This window comes from Stegostoma tigrinum, chromosome 16 (assembly GCF_030684315.1).
Source record: "Stegostoma tigrinum isolate sSteTig4 chromosome 16, sSteTig4.hap1, whole genome shotgun sequence".
NCBI lineage: Eukaryota > Metazoa > Chordata > Chondrichthyes > Orectolobiformes > Stegostomatidae > Stegostoma > Stegostoma tigrinum.
Window position 1 is genome coordinate 30,661,411 of NC_081369.1, and position 20,360 is coordinate 30,681,770.

General features: G+C 40.8%; 1 protein-coding gene across 1 annotated transcript in view; it reads left to right on the plus strand.

Annotated features, from left to right (window-relative positions):
- Nucleotides 1–63: 63 nt before the first annotated feature.
- mylk3 (myosin light chain kinase 3) overlaps nt 64–20,360 on the plus strand; it is a 97,513-nt gene continuing 77,216 nt past the window's right edge. The window contains exon 1 of the mRNA XM_048547200.2: nt 64–233. Coding sequence (XP_048403157.1) covers nt 123–233 — 111 coding nt within the window. The 5' untranslated portion in view covers nt 64–122. The remainder of the gene's footprint in view (nt 234–20,360) is intronic.

Consider the following 20,360-nt stretch of genomic DNA (forward strand, 5'->3'; position numbering starts at 1 on the left):
AATAAAGTGCCTGATAAGATGAAATACTTGATGCGTCACATTAGCACTAATCGAGTAACCATCCATCATGGAGTAAAGGGGAATTGTTTTCTTTTAGTTTTCTGTCTGGCTTGCACAAGTTAATGAACACAAAAGGACTAATGGAAATGCTGCATAAAGACTCTCAGTTGTACAGATCTATTCGCCTCAGTACAGGAGGATTTAATGTCTCTGACTATATAAAGAGATTTGCGGTAGGTCATCAAAGTTTACATCACATTAATAATGAATATAATTGAAGATTCTGTTAAAAATATGTGTTATGTTGTTTGTAAGCTAACTGAATTTATAGAATAATACAACTACAAAGTTTGCTGATCAATCTATACTATTTTATGTGACTTTATTTGCCAAAAAAACCTCTGCTGAGCCATGCAGTTGGTTGATTCAGTATTGTCTTATTGCAGTACTGTATACTGGATTAATAATATGTCTTCATGTATTCACTTCAAATAGAAAAAGTGATCAAGAACATGACATTTGCTTCAATCAGTGAAACTTAATTAATGCAAACTGGAAAAGAATATGATATACAGTTTGATTTGTTAAAATTCAGCAAATGACATATTTAATAATAAGATGAACTAATTAATATGTGCTTCGTGATATCTGCTAAATTGGCCCTGAGATGTACAGGATGCAAAACATTGATAATGATTGTTGGGTACTTGAATAAAGACCCATTTAGTTAAATCTATGTATGTACATTCCCGATAATCTAGGCGTTACTTCAACAGGAAGTTAGTGTTTTACCAGCCTGGAAACATTCTGCTGAAGAACTATTTAAAGGTGTACTAACCTTCATGATGCTTTGCAAGAATCTTAAATGTTAGGAGAGTGCACTTTGGTGATTTCTGATAAATGCTGATAAATACTTGTCTTTTACAAAGAATTAATGACATTCTTGGCTGCATTTCAGAATGCTTGCTCTGCATGAGAGGACAGGACAGATGAGTTGCTCTGAAAATCTCTGTCAATGCTGCCAACCATGCTTTGCAGGTCAAAGGGTAAACTTGATCCATTGCCAAGTCTGAAATTCTGCCAAGGTTGATAGTTGCCATCGAAAGTGTCATCCTTGTGAGTCCTGATAAACTGCTGATAGATTTGAATATTCACTCAATTGATAACTTAAGGTGTGAAGTGAAGACTCCAGGCAAATTGGAAGCTTGATAGCAGGCTGTCCAGTCCACAATAGTGATTATGCTTTAACACCAGCATAGTAGATTGGATCCCAGAAGTCAGCATTGTTGTCTTCTGCTTCATGGCTGAGGTGCAAAGTTTCCTCCATCCTATCCACTTTCTAATGCTCTTGCACACTTGTACTCGGTGAATCATGCAGTGCTGATCTGCCTATGTCAACATTTAAACTTTAGAAGGTGCCATTTTCTGAGCTGCTGCTTTCTTGGGCATAATTAAGTGACACTGAAATTTCTGGATGAGCTGGCGGATTAGAGACCAGTTCATGGCTGGCTCATTAAATTAATACATTATCTCTGTTTTTACCAAAGTAGAGAATTCTGTACAGGTTGTGCTGAAAGAGGAGGTAATTAATACACCATAAGCATTTACTATTGCTAAGGAGGAGGTCTGAGGCAGGAGGTCTGTGTTTCAATTTGATAAGCACCAGGCTGTAGAAGGACTTTTATCTGAAAGGTATAAGTGCTGCACAATAAAGCTGTGAACAAAATTAAAGTTCATAGATAAAAGAGACAGTAATGACATGGATATGAAATTGGCTGGTTGACAGAAAACTGTGTGCAATGATTAATAGATGCTTTCCAGATTGATAGTAAAACTTCCATTCAAAAAATCTAAACCAATTTGTATTTGGACTTTCAACCTTACCAATCTTACAAACCAACACTCTGGTGACTGCCACCTCTTCACATTTAGAGGCATATCAGTCATGCTGTTTGGTACAAATGATTTTTATGCATTTTATTGGCCCGTCAGGTAAAATAGTCTGTTGGAGGCAAACTCACATTGGTCAGTATATGTGTGAAATAAAATTGTCTTAATTTGCTGATTAGTAAATGCTGACAAAAGAAAGGGTCGAGGCCTGACACGTCAGCTTTCCTGCTTTTAAGATGCTGCTTGGCCTGCTGTGTTCATCCAGCTCAATTCCATCCCCTATTCCCAATTCCTCCGCCTCCGCCGCATATGCTCCCACGATAAGACATTCCACTCCCGCACATCCCAGATGTCCAAGTTCTTCAAGGACCGCAACTTTCCCCCCACAGTGATCGAGAACGCCCTTGACCGCGTCTCCCGTATTTCCCGCAACACATCCCTCACACCCCGCCGCCCCCCCCCCACAACCGCCCAAAGAGGATCCCCCTCGTTCTCACACACCACCCTACCAACATCCGGATACAACGCATCATCCTCCGACACTTCCGCCATTTACAATCCGACCCCACCACCCAAGACATTTTTCCATCCCCACCCCTGTCTGCTTTCCGGAGAGACCACTCTCTCCGTGACTCCCTTGTTCGCTCCACACTGCCCTCCAACCCCACCACACCCGGCACCTTCCCCTGCAACGCAGGAAATGCTACACTTGCCCCCACACCTCCTCCCTCACCCCTATCCCAGGCCCCAAGATGACATTCCACATCAAGCAGAGGTTCACCTGCACATCTGCCACTGTGGTATACTGCATCCACTGTACCAGGTGTGGCTTCCTCTACATTGGGGAAACCAAGCGGAGGCTTGGAGACCGCTTTGCAGAACACCTCCGCTCAGTTCGCAACAAACAACTGCACCTCCCAGTCACAAACCATTTCCACTCCCCCTCCCATTCTCTAGATGACATGTCCGTCATGGGCCTCCTGCAGTGCCACAATGATGCCACCGGAAGGTTGCAGGAACAGCAACTCACATTCCGCCTGGGAACCCTGCAGCCATATGGTATCAATGTGGACTTCACCAGTTTCAAAATCTCCCCTTCCCCTACTGCATCCCTAAACCAGCCCAGTTCATCCCCTCCCCCGACTGCACCACACAACCAGCCCAGCTCTTCCCCCCCACCCACTGCATCCCAAAACCAGTCCAACCTGTCTCTGCCTCCCTAACCGGTTCTTCCTCTCACCCATCCCTTCCTCCCACCCCAAGCCGCACCCCCATCTACCTACTAACCTCATCCCACCTCCTTGACCTGTCCGTCTTCCCTGGACTGACCTATCCCCTCCCAACTCCCCACCTATACTCTCTCCACCTATCTTCTTTTCTCTCCATCTTCAGTCCGCCTCCCCCTCTCTCCCTATTTATTCCAGTTCCCTCTCCCCATCCCCCTCTCTGATGAAGGGTCTAGGCCCGAAACGTAAGCTTTTGTGCTCCTGAGATGCTGCTTGGCCTGCTGTGTTCATCCAGCCTCACATTTTATTATCTACACCTTGTAATCTTGGATTCTCCAGCATCTGCAGTTCCTAATATCTCAGGAAAAAAAGATTGCAGGGATTAAACTCTGAAATTAGCATTTTAGATTAGAAACTTTATAAAGAAATGAAGATCAATGTATAGAAATGGTGTGCAATAATTCTTAAGACATTTGTAGCAGAGTCAGAAAACAAAATGAAATCCCACACACAATATGAGGGCACAGCCTGAAATCTGTACCATTTAAGAGGTCTGTGCAACTTGAGCCTCCTGCAGTGGATGTGTCATTCTGAAACATAATGCTTGACAAATGGGTTTTTTTCTCTGCTGCTGGAAACTTACTTCAGAATAAAGACAAAGGCATTTAATGACATCCTACCATGGCAATGCTGAAAGCAGCCAACAAACAGCAGATTGAGATAATAAGGTGTAGAGCTGGATGAACACAGTAGGCCAAGCAGCATCAGAGGAGCAGGAAGGCTGACCTTTCGGGCCTAGACCCTTCTTCAGAAATTTGTGAATAAGGGTCTAGGCCAGAAACGTTAGTCTTCCTGCTCCTCTGATGCTGCTTGGCCTGCTGTGTTCATCCAGCTCTACACCTTGTTATTTCAGATTCTCCAGCATCTGAAGTTCTGCCAACTCTGAAACAGCAGATTGAGATGGAATAAACTGGACTGGAGTAGATGTGGGTCACAGGATTTACTTCTCTCAAGAAGTAGCTCTCTTATCTATAAAAGCATAACATTAATGAAGAAATCAAGAAATTAGACATTTACTGAAGGAATAATTTAATTGAAGCGAAACTAGACGAGTAAACAAATCCGCAACAATGATTTAACTCTTTTGAACATAACATTCAGTGAAAAGAACTTTTTATAAAAAAACAAAATCCTTCCTGTAACAGTGCAGAAAGTAATACATCACAGTTTGGACCCTTTTACAGTATTTCTGTCCTGAGCAAAACAGTAAGTGATATAAACTGGGTTACACAGGCCATAATATTTTGCTGATGGTATAATCCATTAAATACAACTACATCTCATAATGAATCAATATAATTAAATCATTGTGGGACACGTACCCTAGCTCAGAAGATAAAAGGTGGGCAGTTTAATTTTAATCATGTCATACTGAGCAGGTGTGCATGTGTGCATCCAATTTTTTGAATGGCAAATTCGAGAGGGAACTAGATATGTTTCTTTTTACCAAATGATGCAATGGTGGATGTGAGAGAGAATGATATATGGTAGCATTTGAACTTAACATCCATTTCTGCACATTTTCATGTTCCATTAGGCATGTAGAAATGTTTGCGAAGTACTCAGTCAGCTGAAATGGTCTTGTATTTTGACTTTTAATATAAATTTTGGACACTCCATTCAGAATATAAGCAGTAGCAGATTATCATATATCTGTACAAGAACATTCATAATTTCTGGATGTTGGATTTCATTGGGACCATTTAATTTAGAATACCTTTAGGTATCAAGAAACAACCGCATGCTTGTGCCTATATTGTGAATTTCTGTCAATTTTTAATAATTATGACATATTAATTGTCAGATAAGTACACAAAAGCTGTAAAACACTAACAAAATGTTAGGCTTTATTTTGCTATCTAAAACACTACCATCTTATTTTATGAAATATTTTGAGTTGTGCAGGTTGTACAAAGTTGTTCAATTTCTTGGATAAGAATAGCAATGCAGCTGTACGCATCACTCTCCCTGGCAACGGTCTTGGGATGAAGACATCATCTTAGCAACGACAGTGTTAAATTGCTTCTTGCACCAGTCAGACCCTCTTCAATCCTGTTCAGCACCTCAGAGTTGTTCTATTTTGCAGCTTCTTGTGTGTACCCCTGTTTAAACTCCAAGCCTTTTCACTTTTCTCTAATGGAGCTCTTTTAGTGAGTCTTCCCTAATTCTCATTGCTTTCTTGTCTTTGCTTAGTGTTCTTTTACTGGTTTCTTTAGTTCTTTGCCAGCTTTCATCAATCAACTTCCATTTGAGTCAGTGATCAATTGTTCTTTGTTGGTTCCTCTATTTTGCCCAGTGGTAACTTCTGCACTTTCCTTAATCCCTCTTTTGAACATTACCCACCGAATGTCAAGGTTTCCCAACCTTAGTAATTTTTAATCATAAAAAGTAAGATTCAACCCATTAATTGGTCAAATATAAGATAACAGGGTGTAGAGCTGGATGAACACAGCAGGCCAAGCAGCATCAGACGAGCAGGAAAGCTGACGTTTCGGGTCGGGACCCTTCTTCAGTTGGTCAAATATGTTGTCCCTCATGATGGGGGTTGGTTAGTTCAGTTGGGTGAACAGCTGGTTATGATGCAGATTGATGCCAACAGCACAGGTTCAATTCCTGAACCTGCTGAGGTCATCATGAAAGTCCTGGCTTCTCAACCTTGCCCCTCACCTGAGTTGTGGCAACCCTCAGGTTAATCTCATCACTGTTTGTCTTTCTGCCTGTCTCTCTCTCTCTCTCTCTCTCTCTATTGAGAGAGCAGCCCTATGGTACTATGGCCACTTTACCTTATTTTAACCTCATGTCATAAGATCTTTTCTCCGATTAGCATCTTGCTTATTTCTTGTCTGATTTCATTGTGAGACAAGAGCAGCATTTGGTACGTGTTGCTAACAATACTGACTGACAGACTTGGATTTCACCGATGACAATGCTAGTGTACTGCACACACTTCAAGACATGACCTCCAGTCTTGAAAAAACAGTGTTCAAGTTGGTCTGCAGATCAGCCAAACAATACTAAGACAATGATGACTGGATGGTAACAAGGCTTCCTTCCATCACCCACAAGCAAGGGAACATCACCGATATTGACTTCCAAAGCCCCATCTTCCCGCTCAGCTGGTTGTAAAATACAATGGCACTTAATTTGAATAAAATATCCTCAGTTTCTTGAAAAAAACATTCATCAACACCACTCATACAGAATATCTGACCATTACCAATCATAACTTGCTGTGTGGAAATTAACCCAATGACTACACTGCAAAAGTACAGTGATTGAAAAACTTTCGGACTTTCAGTAATCATGAAAAATATCCTATATTTGTATGCCTTTATTTATTTGCTCGCAGAGTGAACCTATGGCTATTTGAGAGAATGACAGTGGGTAAAGTTCCTGAAGCAGATAACTATAAATACATGATTTGTTTTCAATAGTAGAGTCCATTTTTTTAATGAAGGAGACATGTGATTGGTTTCAAACCTGTTCAAGTACTAAATATATAATTCCACAGTATAGTAAAAATCCGGAAATCTCCTATCGGTTGCTATATAGCATGCTGAAAATCAGTACAATCTTTGTGAATAATTCAGAATGAACTGCAAATGCTCAAAATGTGTTTATAATGGAATTTGTTAGGATTTAATTTATTTTACACTTATTAATATTATATTTGTCCCAAAATTCTTGAATTTGTTACTGTCATGACAAAGTGCAGGTACTGAGTATACATGCTCCAGGCACCATAATTAACTTCAAACCGCTACGCAATGTGCAATTTACAAATGCCAGTAGCTGATGACAATCTTTTCCAAACTGCATGAGAAAGTAGATTTCAGTCTCCTGTCAATATGTCAGATATGTGAAGAGAAAACAGACTGATAAAAACAAATGTAGGCCCATTTCATATAGAATCAGGTGAATTCATAATGGACGACCAAGAGATGGCAGACCATTTGAATAAATGCTTTGGATTTGTCTTCACTAAGGAGATACAAATGACCTTCAGGAAATGCTAGGTGACAGAGGATCAAGCACGAAGGAGGAACTGAAGGAAATCCTTATTAAGCAGACAATGGTATTGGAGAAATTGATGGGATTAAAACCCAATAAGCCCCAGGGTCTGATGCTGTGCATCCCAGAATAGTAGCCCTAAAAATAGGGGAAACATTGATGATTATTTTCCAGCATTCTGTAGATGCTGGAAGTGTTCCAATGGACTGGAGGGTAGCAAATGTAACCCACTTTTTATAAAGGAAGAAGAGAGAAAATGGGGAATTTTAGGCTAGTTAGCCTGACACCAGTGGTGGGGAGAATGCTGGAGTCAGTTATTGAGGATGTAATAGCTGAGCATTTGGAAAGCAATGGCGGAATTGGTCCTGGTCATCATGGATTCATCAAAGGGAAATCATGCCTGACAAATCTGGAATTTTTTGAGGATGTGATCAGTAGAGTGGACAAGAGTGAATGAGTAGATGTTGCGTATCTGGATGTCAAAAGGTTTTTATAAGTTTCCACACAAGAGACTGGTAAGGAAAATTAAAGGTCATGGTATTGGAGGTAATGTATTGACATAGGTAGAGAACTGGTTCAGCAGGTAGTAAGCAGCGAGTTGGAATAAACAGGTCCTTTTCAGAGTGGCAGGCTGTGACAAGTGGGGTACTGCAGGATTCATTGCTGGGACCCAGTTGTTCACAACATACATTAACAATTTGGATAAAGGAATTGAATGCAATAACTCCAAATTTTCCAATGAGACCAAGGTGGGTGGCAGAGTGTCGTGTGTGGAGGATGCTTAGAGACTGCAGGGTGACTTGTACAGGCTGATTGAGTGGGCAGATACTTGGCAAATGCAATATAATGTGGATACATATCAGGTCCACTTTTCTGGCAAAAACAGGAAGGCAAATTATTATCCAAATGGTGGCGGTTTAGGAAAAGGTGAGATGCAATGAGACTTTGGAGTCATGGTGGAACAGTTACTGAAGGTCAGCATGCGGGTATAGCAGGGAATGAGGAAAGCTCATGGTATGCTGGCCTTCATGGCGAGAGGATTTGAGTATCAGAGTGAGGGTGTCTTGCTTCAGTTATATAAGGCCTTGGTGAGATCACACCTTGAATATGGTGTACAGTTTTGGTCTCCTAGTCTGAGGAAGGACATTCTTGCTACTGGGGGAGTCCAGTGAAGGTTCATCACACAGATACCTGGATGACAGGATTGACCCATGACGAAAGACTGGATTGAATGAGCTTGTACCTGCTGGAATTTGGAAGAATGAAAATGATCTCATTGATAAATATTTATATAAAGTCCTCATGGGACTGGACAAGCTGGAGGCAGTAAGAATGTTCCTGGTGTTGGGAAAGTCCAGAACAAGGAGCCACATTCTAAGAGTAAGGGGTAAGCCATTCATGACTGAGATGAGGAAGAATTTCTTCCCTCAGGGAGTTGTGAACTTGTGGAATTCTCTCCCACAGGAAGTTGTTGGGGCCAGTTCATTAGATATATTCAGGAGGAAGCTGGGCATGGCACTTGTGACTAAAGGGATCAAAGGGTATAGAGAGAAAGTGGGAATGGGATTCTGAAATTACATGACCAGCCATCGTCATACTGAATGATGGTGCAGGCTTGAAGCGCTGAATGGTCTACTCCTGCATCTATTTTCTATGTTTCTATGTTAAAAGGGTACAAAATAGTCCCTGTCATAGATAGTCACATTTTTGTCATATTGGCAAGAATCCTAAAACAGCTTTCATCCTGTGGTTGGATATTTAATTTGTAATCAAAGGACAATTGAAGTACATTTACCATTTTCTTCCTACTGCTAGTTGAAAATCATGGTAAAAGAAGGCTAAGCTTTACAATGGTCTGATCTAAATGAGGAAGGCAATATTTCACAATTCAAGAGTCAGGAAACAAACTTATTTCTCATAAAACAGTAAATGGTTTAACTCTTTTACATTACACCTTAGGGTCCAGGATAAACAAAGCCCATGGATGGAATTATGGCAATATTGACATTACCTCGGTCAGTTCTTCTATGTTCAGGAGAACCTCACGATTTTCAACATTCATGCACTTAATACATAAGGCATTCTATGGAAATGTTTTAAATGAAAAATACCATTTTGATATTACAGGACATTTTCTTTACTGAATTACAGTTGTGGCTACAAATTCAAGTTCTTAAAATCTATGAATGCTATTAGATACTAATAATTGCTACACTCTGAATAACCAATAATACAAAATAAAGTCAAATAATTTATTTTAATGAAACTGTTACCAGTGAAATAATACTCTTACTGTTTCTACCTTCCTTGGATAGAGAGCAAACTGCAAAATAGCTGGAGGAGTCTCAAGTTCTTCATTGCCAATGTTGCAATGCTATGGGAATCAGAATCGACTTGCCAATGAATTAGCACTGCTGCTTCCTAAAGCATGAATTGGTGTGGTGATTTGAAATTTAACATTCTTGTATTTACCCTAATCAGTAAAAATCAGACCCTGATGTCTCTCTTTTTAGCTGTGTTCAATCTTATGTGATCAAAAAACTAATGTGAAACAGCATGAATGCTTGTAGTTAGAGCAAATTACAGTAGATGCTGGAGTCTGCATTCAAAACAACAAATGCTGGAGATCTCATCTGGTCAGGTTGCTTTACTCACTGTGATCTCCAGCGTTTGTTGTTTTGCATGCTTGTGGGGTGCTTTGTCAAGTCAAATTTTCTTTGTGTAATACAGAAAATGATATGTAACTTTTAGCATGTTTTGTTTCTCACCATTGTCTTGAAATACAGTTTCCATTCAAATACATCTGAATGTAAAGGATTAAAAGTTGGGCTATCCTGATTTTTGGAGGTAGTGCCCAGGTCCTTTAAAAACCTTTGTCAGTGTGAACGTAAGATTTTGAGTTGGCATTGATGGAAAAGGACACTTTGCAGAAGGGGGGATAATTTTGAACATATATTGCTTTGGAATCACCTAAATCAGGATATCTTGAACAAAGATCCTGATTTCACTTCAGCCTCAGTTCTGAACTGTGGAAAATAGGTCCAGGAAAATATTTTGCAAATTTAAGCCCAATTCAATAGACATATCCAAATATAACATGTACCTATACAGCACTGGTAATGTGGTGAGTTGTCCCAAGCCGTTTCATTGAAGCAATATTGAACAATATTAGTTATTAGGTCATAAAAGGGAGTATTAGGAGATACACAAAGATCAGCTTTAATGAACATCTTAAATAGTTGGCTGCAACAGACACACAGGCTGCTGTGCCAGAGCTTTTGGATCTGTATCATGATAGGAAGACAAAACAGAAGCTGCAGAAAGCCTTAAAAAGCCTGTGCCATTTTCTCTGCCGATTTGGATCCGAATTGCTGTCTGGCCCTTAACAGAGACAGCAAGCTGCCTAACAGGCTGGCCATTGTACTCTGTATCCTGATTGGCTTTCCTATTAGCTCAATCCTATAAATCACCCCATCAAGATCCTCAATGCAGCAGAATTTGTCTGCGATTTTATCCACGCTGGCAAAACAGGTCACCCTTTGCCCCAGGCTGGCTTCTGTCCATTCAAATCTGCATGACTCAATAAATGCTATTCCCAACTCAATGCTAATTTCCAAGCTAATATCTAACGACAAAAGCAGGAACTCAGAGGGAAGTGTTGGCCTGTGCAAAGTGGGGTTGGGAAGCAAGAGATCCATAGTCACACTTTCTGCAGCTTACTCATCAGAGCAGATGACAGAATGAAGCTGAGATGGAAACTAGAAAGAAACACAAGTCGGAAGCATACCATTCTCATCAATATTCTTCGGTTATAGACTAGATGTCAGCAACCACTTTGCGACTAGCTGAATAACGTGAATAGACGTCTCCTCTATAGGGAGATCCAGGCTTCCTGGAGCCCAGCCAGATCTGTTCTTTTCCCTTCCAATGTGTCTCAGTATGTCCTATAAGGTAAGGGACGGAAAGTCCATGACTGTTACTTTATAAATACCTATTTCCTCTCCTCCAACAATTCTACAATCCTTTTCAATCCATTGCATTGTTAATATTTCTCTTCAACTCAGTCTCAGTTCCTTCAGAGACAAATTAAATCATTACCATGCTGGTCCATCAATAAGCTACCAGAAATTAGTTTTGGAGCTCAGGCTGAATTCTATAACCGATCAGACTTCTTAGTATTTCTCTGCTATTTAAATTTCTTTTTTGTTGTACCAATCTTGGGAATACCTGCAAGATCAAAAGCAAACACAGCAAATAATTCATAACTTTACTTTGATAAATAGTTCTGAAGCAATGCATAAACTAAATTAATGCACTTGGCACATCCCTTAATCATTGGAGAACCAGTATGTGTATTTGTCATCAGAGAACAGAATGTTGCAAAAAAAAGTGTTTATTTTTGAAAATCACTTCAATGGAAACAGTACTGTCCAGAAATTAAAAAAAAAATCAAAGTATACCAGGTTTCTTGGTTGGATTGCTGAAATGAGATTTGATAAGAGATCTTTTATCTTTTATGAGGAGAAAAGTGACTTGCTCACTCTCATTTTAAAGAAGCATATGTTTCACTGCTTAACCAATCAGTACTACTGAATGAAAAGATTGTGGCCTAGATAGTTCTAGCGAACCATTTTCCGGTAAATGGACTTTAGAGATAGATATTCCACCCATTATCAGCACATGTTGGAATTTTTAATATACTGTCATGATGAAACTCCTTCTGGGGGACCAAAGTTAGGCAATATATCTCTCTCTGTTAGATGTATAAGTGTAATAATAAAATAATGTAAGACAAGGAGAGAGAGAGTGCCTGGGCTTTCATTAAGCTAGTAGGTACGAAGAACAGCATAGGTCTATGAGCATCTCATGCTTCAAGTGATGTGAGTTACCATATTATGTGATCTTTATCCTGCCAGGTCACATCTTATGATACAATAATGGTGCTATGAGCATATCGCTTAAAGATAAGCTCACTATCAGGTGCAACATATCTCCCTTTTACCAAACACAAGAAAATCCCAATTAGATGTACATGGTTGTAGTACCAAGTCCATTAGGACCCATCAGACACTTCAACGAATAAGTTATAAATGAATTTACTCAGGTATCCCACAATACCACAATGGTCATATTACTATAGACTCAAAGTTCGTAACGATGCAAACTGTCACAACTTTACTAAGGAATAAGTAATAGCAAGACTTTAACACTAACAATATTATTCCTAATCCTGCCCTATCCCCTTAGTCATTACAGTACTTTCCAGAGTTGTTTGTAACTTTAGTCAGGTTTGTGAAGTTGCTATTCTCTTTCTGTCACATTCCGGGCAGTTCATCAGTCTTTGCCTCTGCCACGCTGGTTGCCTCTTTGTCTCCAGAGGGTTCAAGAAATCCATCTGCAGATAAGTCCTGTTCTTATACATTTTTGGATTGGTTTCTGGAACTTTCTACAGTTCTGGCCAATCAGGGGAACTTGCTTATTAGTTTGAAACATTGTCAACCATTTAGATATCTTGCTAATGTTTATTTCTTTGTGTAGCAGGGCCTGAGTGTCTTTCTGTCTGGTTCTTGACTGAAAATTTGCACTCTTACTTTGTTTGGTTGATATATTGTTAAGGATACATCTGTCCAGGATAACTGTTGATGAGAGATAATGGGAACTGCAGATGCTGGAGAATTCCAAGATAATAAAATGTGAGGCTGGATGAACACAGCAGGCCAAGCAGCATCTCAGGAGCACAAAAGCTGACGTTTCGGGCCTAGACCCTTAGGGTCTAGGCCCGAAACGTCAGCTTTTGTGCTCCTGAGATGCTGCTTGGCCTGCTGTGTTCATCCAGCCTCACATTTTAATAACTGTTGATGAGATGTGTCCTTTCAGATGATGCTAAAGTCATTAGCACTTGGCTGCTATGTTTGCACTGTATCTAATTTCTGAGTTTGCAATTTGCAGAGCTTTACTTAGCCAATGTATCCCGTACCCAGAATCCCTGCTGTTTGGCCAAGTTGGCAATCTTACATGTGTTTTAGCAGGCATGAAGCTACTACAGTTGTTCATAGGCATATGTTGTCAGTTGATAATTATGCAAACAGCTAAAACAGAGTTTACAAGAGTTCATTTCAAGTTGAATGTAATGCTTTGGAGGTTTGATAACTTGACCTAATCTGGTGATTATATATATCTGGAAAGGTATGTATTGTTCTCTGTTTCATTTGTTTCACAACTTAGCCTTACTTCTGGTTCTTTTCACACCACATTACAACACAATCAACATCATCAGAGCATTCTTTAACTATCTTTTCATGCATGATTGGTAAGTTATAAATTGGCCTGAACTGGCTTCTGTGCCTTTGTAATGTAGCACCATGATCAATAATGACTTTGTATAATTTGAGTGAATTGCATATTTTCAAAAATTTGTCGGTATTCAGGTATCTGTATTTGTATTTCGAACTCTCTCACATTCTCCCTTGTGGGCAATTACGGTAGTTGCTTGTCATCTATCTGTTTCATTCTCCTCCATCTTTGAAGCAGAACATCCTGTGCCCCGGAAAGGTTAGATAACTTGATCAGAGATGATGGGAACTGCAGATGCTGGAGAATCCGAGATAACAAAGTGTGGAGCTGGATGAACACAGCAGGCCAAGCAGCATCTTAGGAGCACAAAAGCTGATGTTTCGGGCCGAGACCCTTCATCAGAAAAGGGTCTAGGCCCGAAATGTCAGCTTTTGTGCCTCTAAGATGCTGCTTGGCCTGCTGTGTTTATCTAGCTTCACACTTTGTTACCTTAGATAACTTGATGCTGGGCAAGGTTGTTTGCACTTATTCTCCAAACATAAATTGTGTTGGGAATAGCTATCCATTCAATATTGGCGATGCCTGAAAATGCTGCAGTGCAATGCTTGTTTTGTTGCTTGATACTTAATGACCATTGATTTCATAGCACACACGATATATTCTGCAAGACTCTTACAATGTGGAGAATGGGGCAATGTTGTGTTATGGGTCACTCCCCAGTGCATATAAATGCCTTGTAACAGTTTGCCAGTGTGCTGTGGTCTGTTGTCAGACATTATCCATTCCAGGATACCAAATGAACTAAAGTTAACGCTTATTTCGCACTTGTGTTGTCAAGTCAATGAACAATGTAAATTTAGAGAAGAACCCTTCACAAGGATGTAATCTTTCCTGTTGACTGTGAATAGGTCTGTTGTTACTTTCGACCAAGGTGTGGATGGAAACTTGTGTGGGCGTAGAGGCTCCTCTGCTGCTGTGAGTGATACATTTGGCAGGCCTCATGTGAATTCATAAATCTTTGAATATCTTGAGTAATTTTTCATGTGATCAATTTTCAGATTTCCCTGGTGTAACATTGGCATGGTGTCTTTCTCTTTTATTTTAGGATTTGTTTGTCCTTGGAAATGACTTGTTGCGATTTACCAAGTTTGTCGCTGTTGCGTCTGGTTCTGATGAAGAGCCATAGGACTCAAAACGTTAATATTGCTTTCTTTCCACCCATGCTGCCAGACCTGCTGAGTTTCTCTGACAATTTCTATTTTTGAACCGTCACGGGTACTTCTTTAATACTCTCAGACCATCCCTGGATAAATATATTCTGCAACTTCTGTGGTTGCTCATTCTGGCAGCTGCTGATCACAGCTGTTCACACTGTCCCCAGCCTAAGTATAACAGAACAACTTGCAGAATGTCTTCGTAGCCTATAGCATGAATGTGTAGATCAAGTGGAATATCTTGGTCCATGTGTAGGTTGTGTAATTTATTGACTCTGTCAGACATTAACTTGGTACTTGCCTTGTACCTCACAATGAAGTCATATTCTTGCAGATTGTTGGCTTATTCGATTTGTGTCACATTGTGGCCTGTTCCTCCAATGTTTGCAATTTGAATTTCTTGAATTATGACTGTACTAAGGTCTGTGCACTGCCACTGCTAAGTCATTGGTATGCACAGGTGCATGACTTGGCAAAGCCAAGATGAGCTTGTATATTGGACTGTAGTGTAATTCTGCCAATGCACGGAATAGGTGATCAGTTATATGGTTTCTTGTCAGTTGTGCCTAGGAGTGTTATTTTCTCAGGTACATGATTTTCAGGATGAATCCTTGTAATATGTTAGCTCGAGCTCCTACGTCAATTTTAGAGTGTGTTATCCTGCCTTTACAGGGCAAATAACATTAATGTTTGTAAAAGCTCACATTCTGTGACTGAATCAATTTAAAAAATCATCTTATACCATTGACATAATATGTAAGGTTAACAGCATGGAATTTTTGGTCATCTTTAGAAAGTTAACTTCCATGTAGTTCACTCTGACCTCATTGATGTGTTTGCATTTGTGCATATTCTTAATGCTTCCCTTGCTACTAGAGATGTTACATTGTACCATTTAGTTGATCAACTGTGTTTGTTCTGGGTTTTGCCTTGGCCTTTGGTGTATACATGCTCAATGTCCCTTGGTGCCAGAAAAGCACAGCAGGTCAGATAGTATGTACCTGTTCCTTGGATGCTGTCTGACCCGCTGTGCTTTTCCAGCCTCACACCTATAGACTCTGCCTTGCAGCGTCTGCAGTTTTTATTGTCTCCAAGGCCCTTGGTGCCACATGTTTTACAGATATCAAGAAAATCTTGACAGCTTTTGGGTAGGTACGACAAACAGCATCTATTAAAGATTTTATTGATTTGGTGCACTTTGCTGACCATTTGCAATAGTGTTCACTCTACGTAAAGCATATAACTGTTCTTGATCTGTCATACTTGTGACTATCTTCAAGTGACGCATCAATAGTAAGGCCCCTTTACTCTCTCCAAATATCCTTTCTAAAAGCTTGATTGCTGCAGAGGCAATGGCATCTCAATGACCCTCTCTGGCAACTCTTCTTTGGAAAAGTCACGCTCAGACCTTTTGCTGCAGCAGCTTCCAGCGACCGAACGTATTGACTACGAGACATAACACAACAAACAGCATGTGTTGGAGCTAGTCAGCTAATCATTAAGGAGATAATGGGAACTGCGGATGTTCAGAATCCAAGATAACAAAGTGTGGAGCTAGATGAACACAGCGGGCCATCAGCATCTTAGGAGCACAAGATGCTGCTTGACCTGCTGTGTTCATCCAGCTCCACACTTTGTAATCATGAAGGAGGTTAGCTTGTCGGGTGTGAAGGAAACAGCCCTAGACCTTCTGACCTAGAAGTAGTGGAATGAAAGTACTTACTTCATGGAAACAGTCCTTATTTGTCTCCTATTTACGCAACAGACTCTCAAGACTTGAGAATTCAGTTTTCCAACTGTTAAAAATAAAATTGCTATTAAAATGGAAGGATGCAGTCTCCGTAAAAGATTTTAGTTGTGGCACACCACACAGAATCCCCATCACTCTTGTCTCTATTCTCTGACCTACTTCTGCTGTAACTAGAGCTGGTGGAGTGTAATTGAGTAAGAGTTACTTTTAAGAATGTAGGCACTTTTACCATAACAACTTTTCCAATTCAACTTCGGGGTTAACATGGCGTACAGATAATTATAATCATTGTTAATCTCTACTGAGTTCAAATAGGATTGCCAACTGTGATTATTTGTTTCATCATATAACTTGCCGTCAATCTCAAGTCATTAGTTGGCAATGAATGCATTCATAAAATACATAACCTTTCTACATCAGTTAGAAAGGAAAAAAGATTCAACCCTTAATTGGATGTCTTTTAATAGTCAGCCAAACAGACCTTTGTATCTCCCATTTTCAATGTTTTTACTTTTGTAGACTCCAGGTCAATTCCTGGAGAGTTAGCAATACTAAATTCAATGGAGAATGAGAGCAAGTGGGTGTGCAATCAAATTTGTAAAAGATCCTGTCTGTCTTTCAACAGATGGGTTCTGCCCCCTCGATGAATCCCCTGTGCAGTATAAGAGGGGTGATGTACGTAATCTCTCCTGGCACCCAGAAGTTAGAAATAACCATACTTATGATTCAAAATGCTGAAGTTTCATTGAATGCATTTATTGCTGTGTTCCTTGTGGCTGGTAAACTAATAGCCTTGGCATTGTAACTTGGCACATGATGACAGTGTGTCAGTGAAAATGGAACCTCAGCACATAATTATTTTAATCAACATGTTCATACATGTTATGACATATCTCTGGGGCAGGTATAACTTGGACCCAGACCTTCTGGCCCAGAAATAGGAGTATTACCACCGTCCGCAAGACCAACCACCCTGAAGTATATCTTCACATATTAATTAGTTTCTAGTTCTTCATGGATAATGTAATAATGTAAATGTTAAGTTTGAACCAAGTGATGGAATGATAGGATAGCACCACTTTCTCAAAATGTAACGTGAAGCTGACTGAAGTGTTTTCCTTCAATTCTTGCAGGAATTCTATACATGGGATCACATTAGATAAAAACAGAATTGCTTGTAGTTGTGACGCTACCAATACTCGCGATCGAACCATAAACTTCAGAGGAGGAAAAGAGAGGGGGATGGGTGATTTATTTATAATCGCTCTTTTCATTACAGATACTGGCCTGCAGCATCTGAGCTCAGTTAAAGGTCTGAAGAATTAACTCTAATGATTTCGGTTGGACAATTCTAAGTACATAAAAATGGACACAGTAGGCAGGTCACTACTGCAGAGGGCTGAAACCTGATGGTTCCTCTTAATCGCCTGGGACCTTTCAAAGGATTTGCCTCCAGCGTGAACATTCAGATCATTCAGGCTGGAATGCAGGAGTCACGTCAATGCAAGTGGTTTAGATTCTGCATTCTCAAACTATTTCTCCAGTAAGATAAGAATGTTGACCTCTGAGTGGCTGGCTAATTAAAGAACTGCATGAATTGAATAGTCTCATTTCAAACATACTCACATCTTTGCCTTGCTGCAGTTAGTGTGAAATTCTTTCACATCAGTAATACACCCTTTGAATCTCTTGCATTGATGTGACTCCTACTTGCAAGAAAGATTAACCTGCAATTTTGAATAGCAGTAGCTTTTTATAATAGGTGGTGGAACAGTGACAAGTAAGTCAGGTCAGGCCAACCAAGCTCCTTGTCTTTCAAGTAATTTACGGATAAAATACTGTTTTGCTACAAAATGGTTCCATTCCACCAACATTGCTTTGATTTTGTACATAGTCATATCTGTGTCAGCACTCTGTCGTTTCAGTGAAAGTGCACAATTTGCACCATGAACCAGAGAAATTTATGAGTGTAATAAATAATCTAATACACAAAGACCCTAGATAACAAAGTGTGGAGCTGGATGAACACAGCAGGCCAAGCAGCATCTTAGGAGCACAAAAGCTGACGTTTCGGGCCTAGACCCTTCATCAGAAAAGGGGGATGTGGAGAGGATTCTGAAAAAAATAGGAAGAGAGGGGGAGGCGGAGTGAAGATGGATAGAGGAGAAGGTAGGTGGAGAGGAGAGTATCGGTGGGGAGGTAGGGAGGGAACATGTCAGTCCGAGGAGGACGGACACGTCAAGGGGGTGGGATGAGGTTAGCAGGGAGGAAATGGAGGTGTGGCAAAGGGTGGGAGAAGTGGATAGGTGAGAGGAAGAACAGGTTAGGCAGGCGGGGACGAGCTGGGCTGGTTTTGGGATGCAGTGGGGGGAGGGGAGATTTTGCAGCTTGTGAAATCCACATTGATACCATTGGGCTGCAGGGTTCCCAAGCGGAATATGAGTTGCTGTTCCTGCAACCTACGGGTGGCATCATTATGGCACTGCAGGAGGCCCACGATGGACATGTAGTCTAAGGAATGGGACGGGGAGTTGAAATGGTTTGCGACTGGAAGGTGCAGTTGTTTATCGCGAACCGAGCGGAGGTGTTCTGCAAAGCGGTCCCCAAGCTTCCGCTTGGTTTCCCCAATGTAGAGGAAGCCATACTGGGTACAGCGGATGCAGTATACCGCATTGGCAAAAGTGCAGGTGAACATCTACTTGATGTGGAAAGTCATCTTGGGGCCTGGGGTGGGGGTGAGGGAGGAGGTGTGGGGGCAAGTGTAGCACTTCCTGCGGTTGCAGGGGAAAGTGCCAGGTGTGGTGGGTCTTGGAGGGGAGTGTGGAGCGGACAAGGGAGTCCCGGAGAGAGTGGTCTCTCCGGAAGCCAGACAAGGATGGGGATGGAAAAATGTCTTTGGTGGTGGGGTTGGATTGTAGATGGTGGAAGTGTCAGAGGTTGATGCGTTGTATCCGGAGGTTGGTGGGGTGGTATGTGAGGATGAGGGGGATTCTCTTTGGGTGGTTAGTGCCGGGACGGGGTGTGTGGGATGAGGTGCGGGAAATGCTGGAGACGCGGTCGATAGCATTCTCGACCACTTCCGGGGGAATGTTGCGGTCCTTGAAGAACGAGGACATCTGGGATGTACGGGAGTGGAATGCCTCATCCTGGGGAGCAGATGTGGCGGAGGCGAAGGAATTGGGAATGGGGGAGGAATTTTTGCAGAAGGGTGGGTGGGAGGAGGTGTAAAGTCTGAATCTTTCTCTTTTCCTGAGTTCTGAGCACTGCAGCACTCCTTGTTTCTTGCTTTGGCACACTCTTGCTCTCCACCTAGAAGATTTTTTTGGGTAACGGAATCAAAGGAAATAAGTGAAAAGACTAAACAATCAAGAAAATCATTGTAGCTCTGCCCAATGCTGTTGTTACTTGGACATCACACTTAACTCTTTTGACATTATTGGGCTGTGTCCACTTCATCATGCTGATAGTAGTGCAAATGAATGAACATCAGTCCAATTCTAACTGGCTTGGTCTCCATTGCATGTGATTCGCAAATGGTCAACAAATTTCTTCACGGCCAAGCCTGGCTGTTTGCCACATTTTATAGCCCTCAGCAATGCGAAACATTGAGATAAACATGGAGTTGTTTGTGGAGAGAATATTGGAGAATGAAAACCACACAATCAATGGAAGGCAAACATTGCAGGAAAGCATGGTTCACTGATAGCGCATCAGAACATGTTGTTCAGATTTTTGATATAGAAGCTAAACAATATGAATTTCAACATCCAAAAACACTGTGCTTGAAGGTTACCCAATTTATAGCTCTACTTGACATTCTGTTTAACTAGCGCAAAATTATTTTATAATAGGGTACTGGCTTTATATCCTCACTCTATATTGTGTTTCATGATCAAAATGGATCTCTGTTGTATT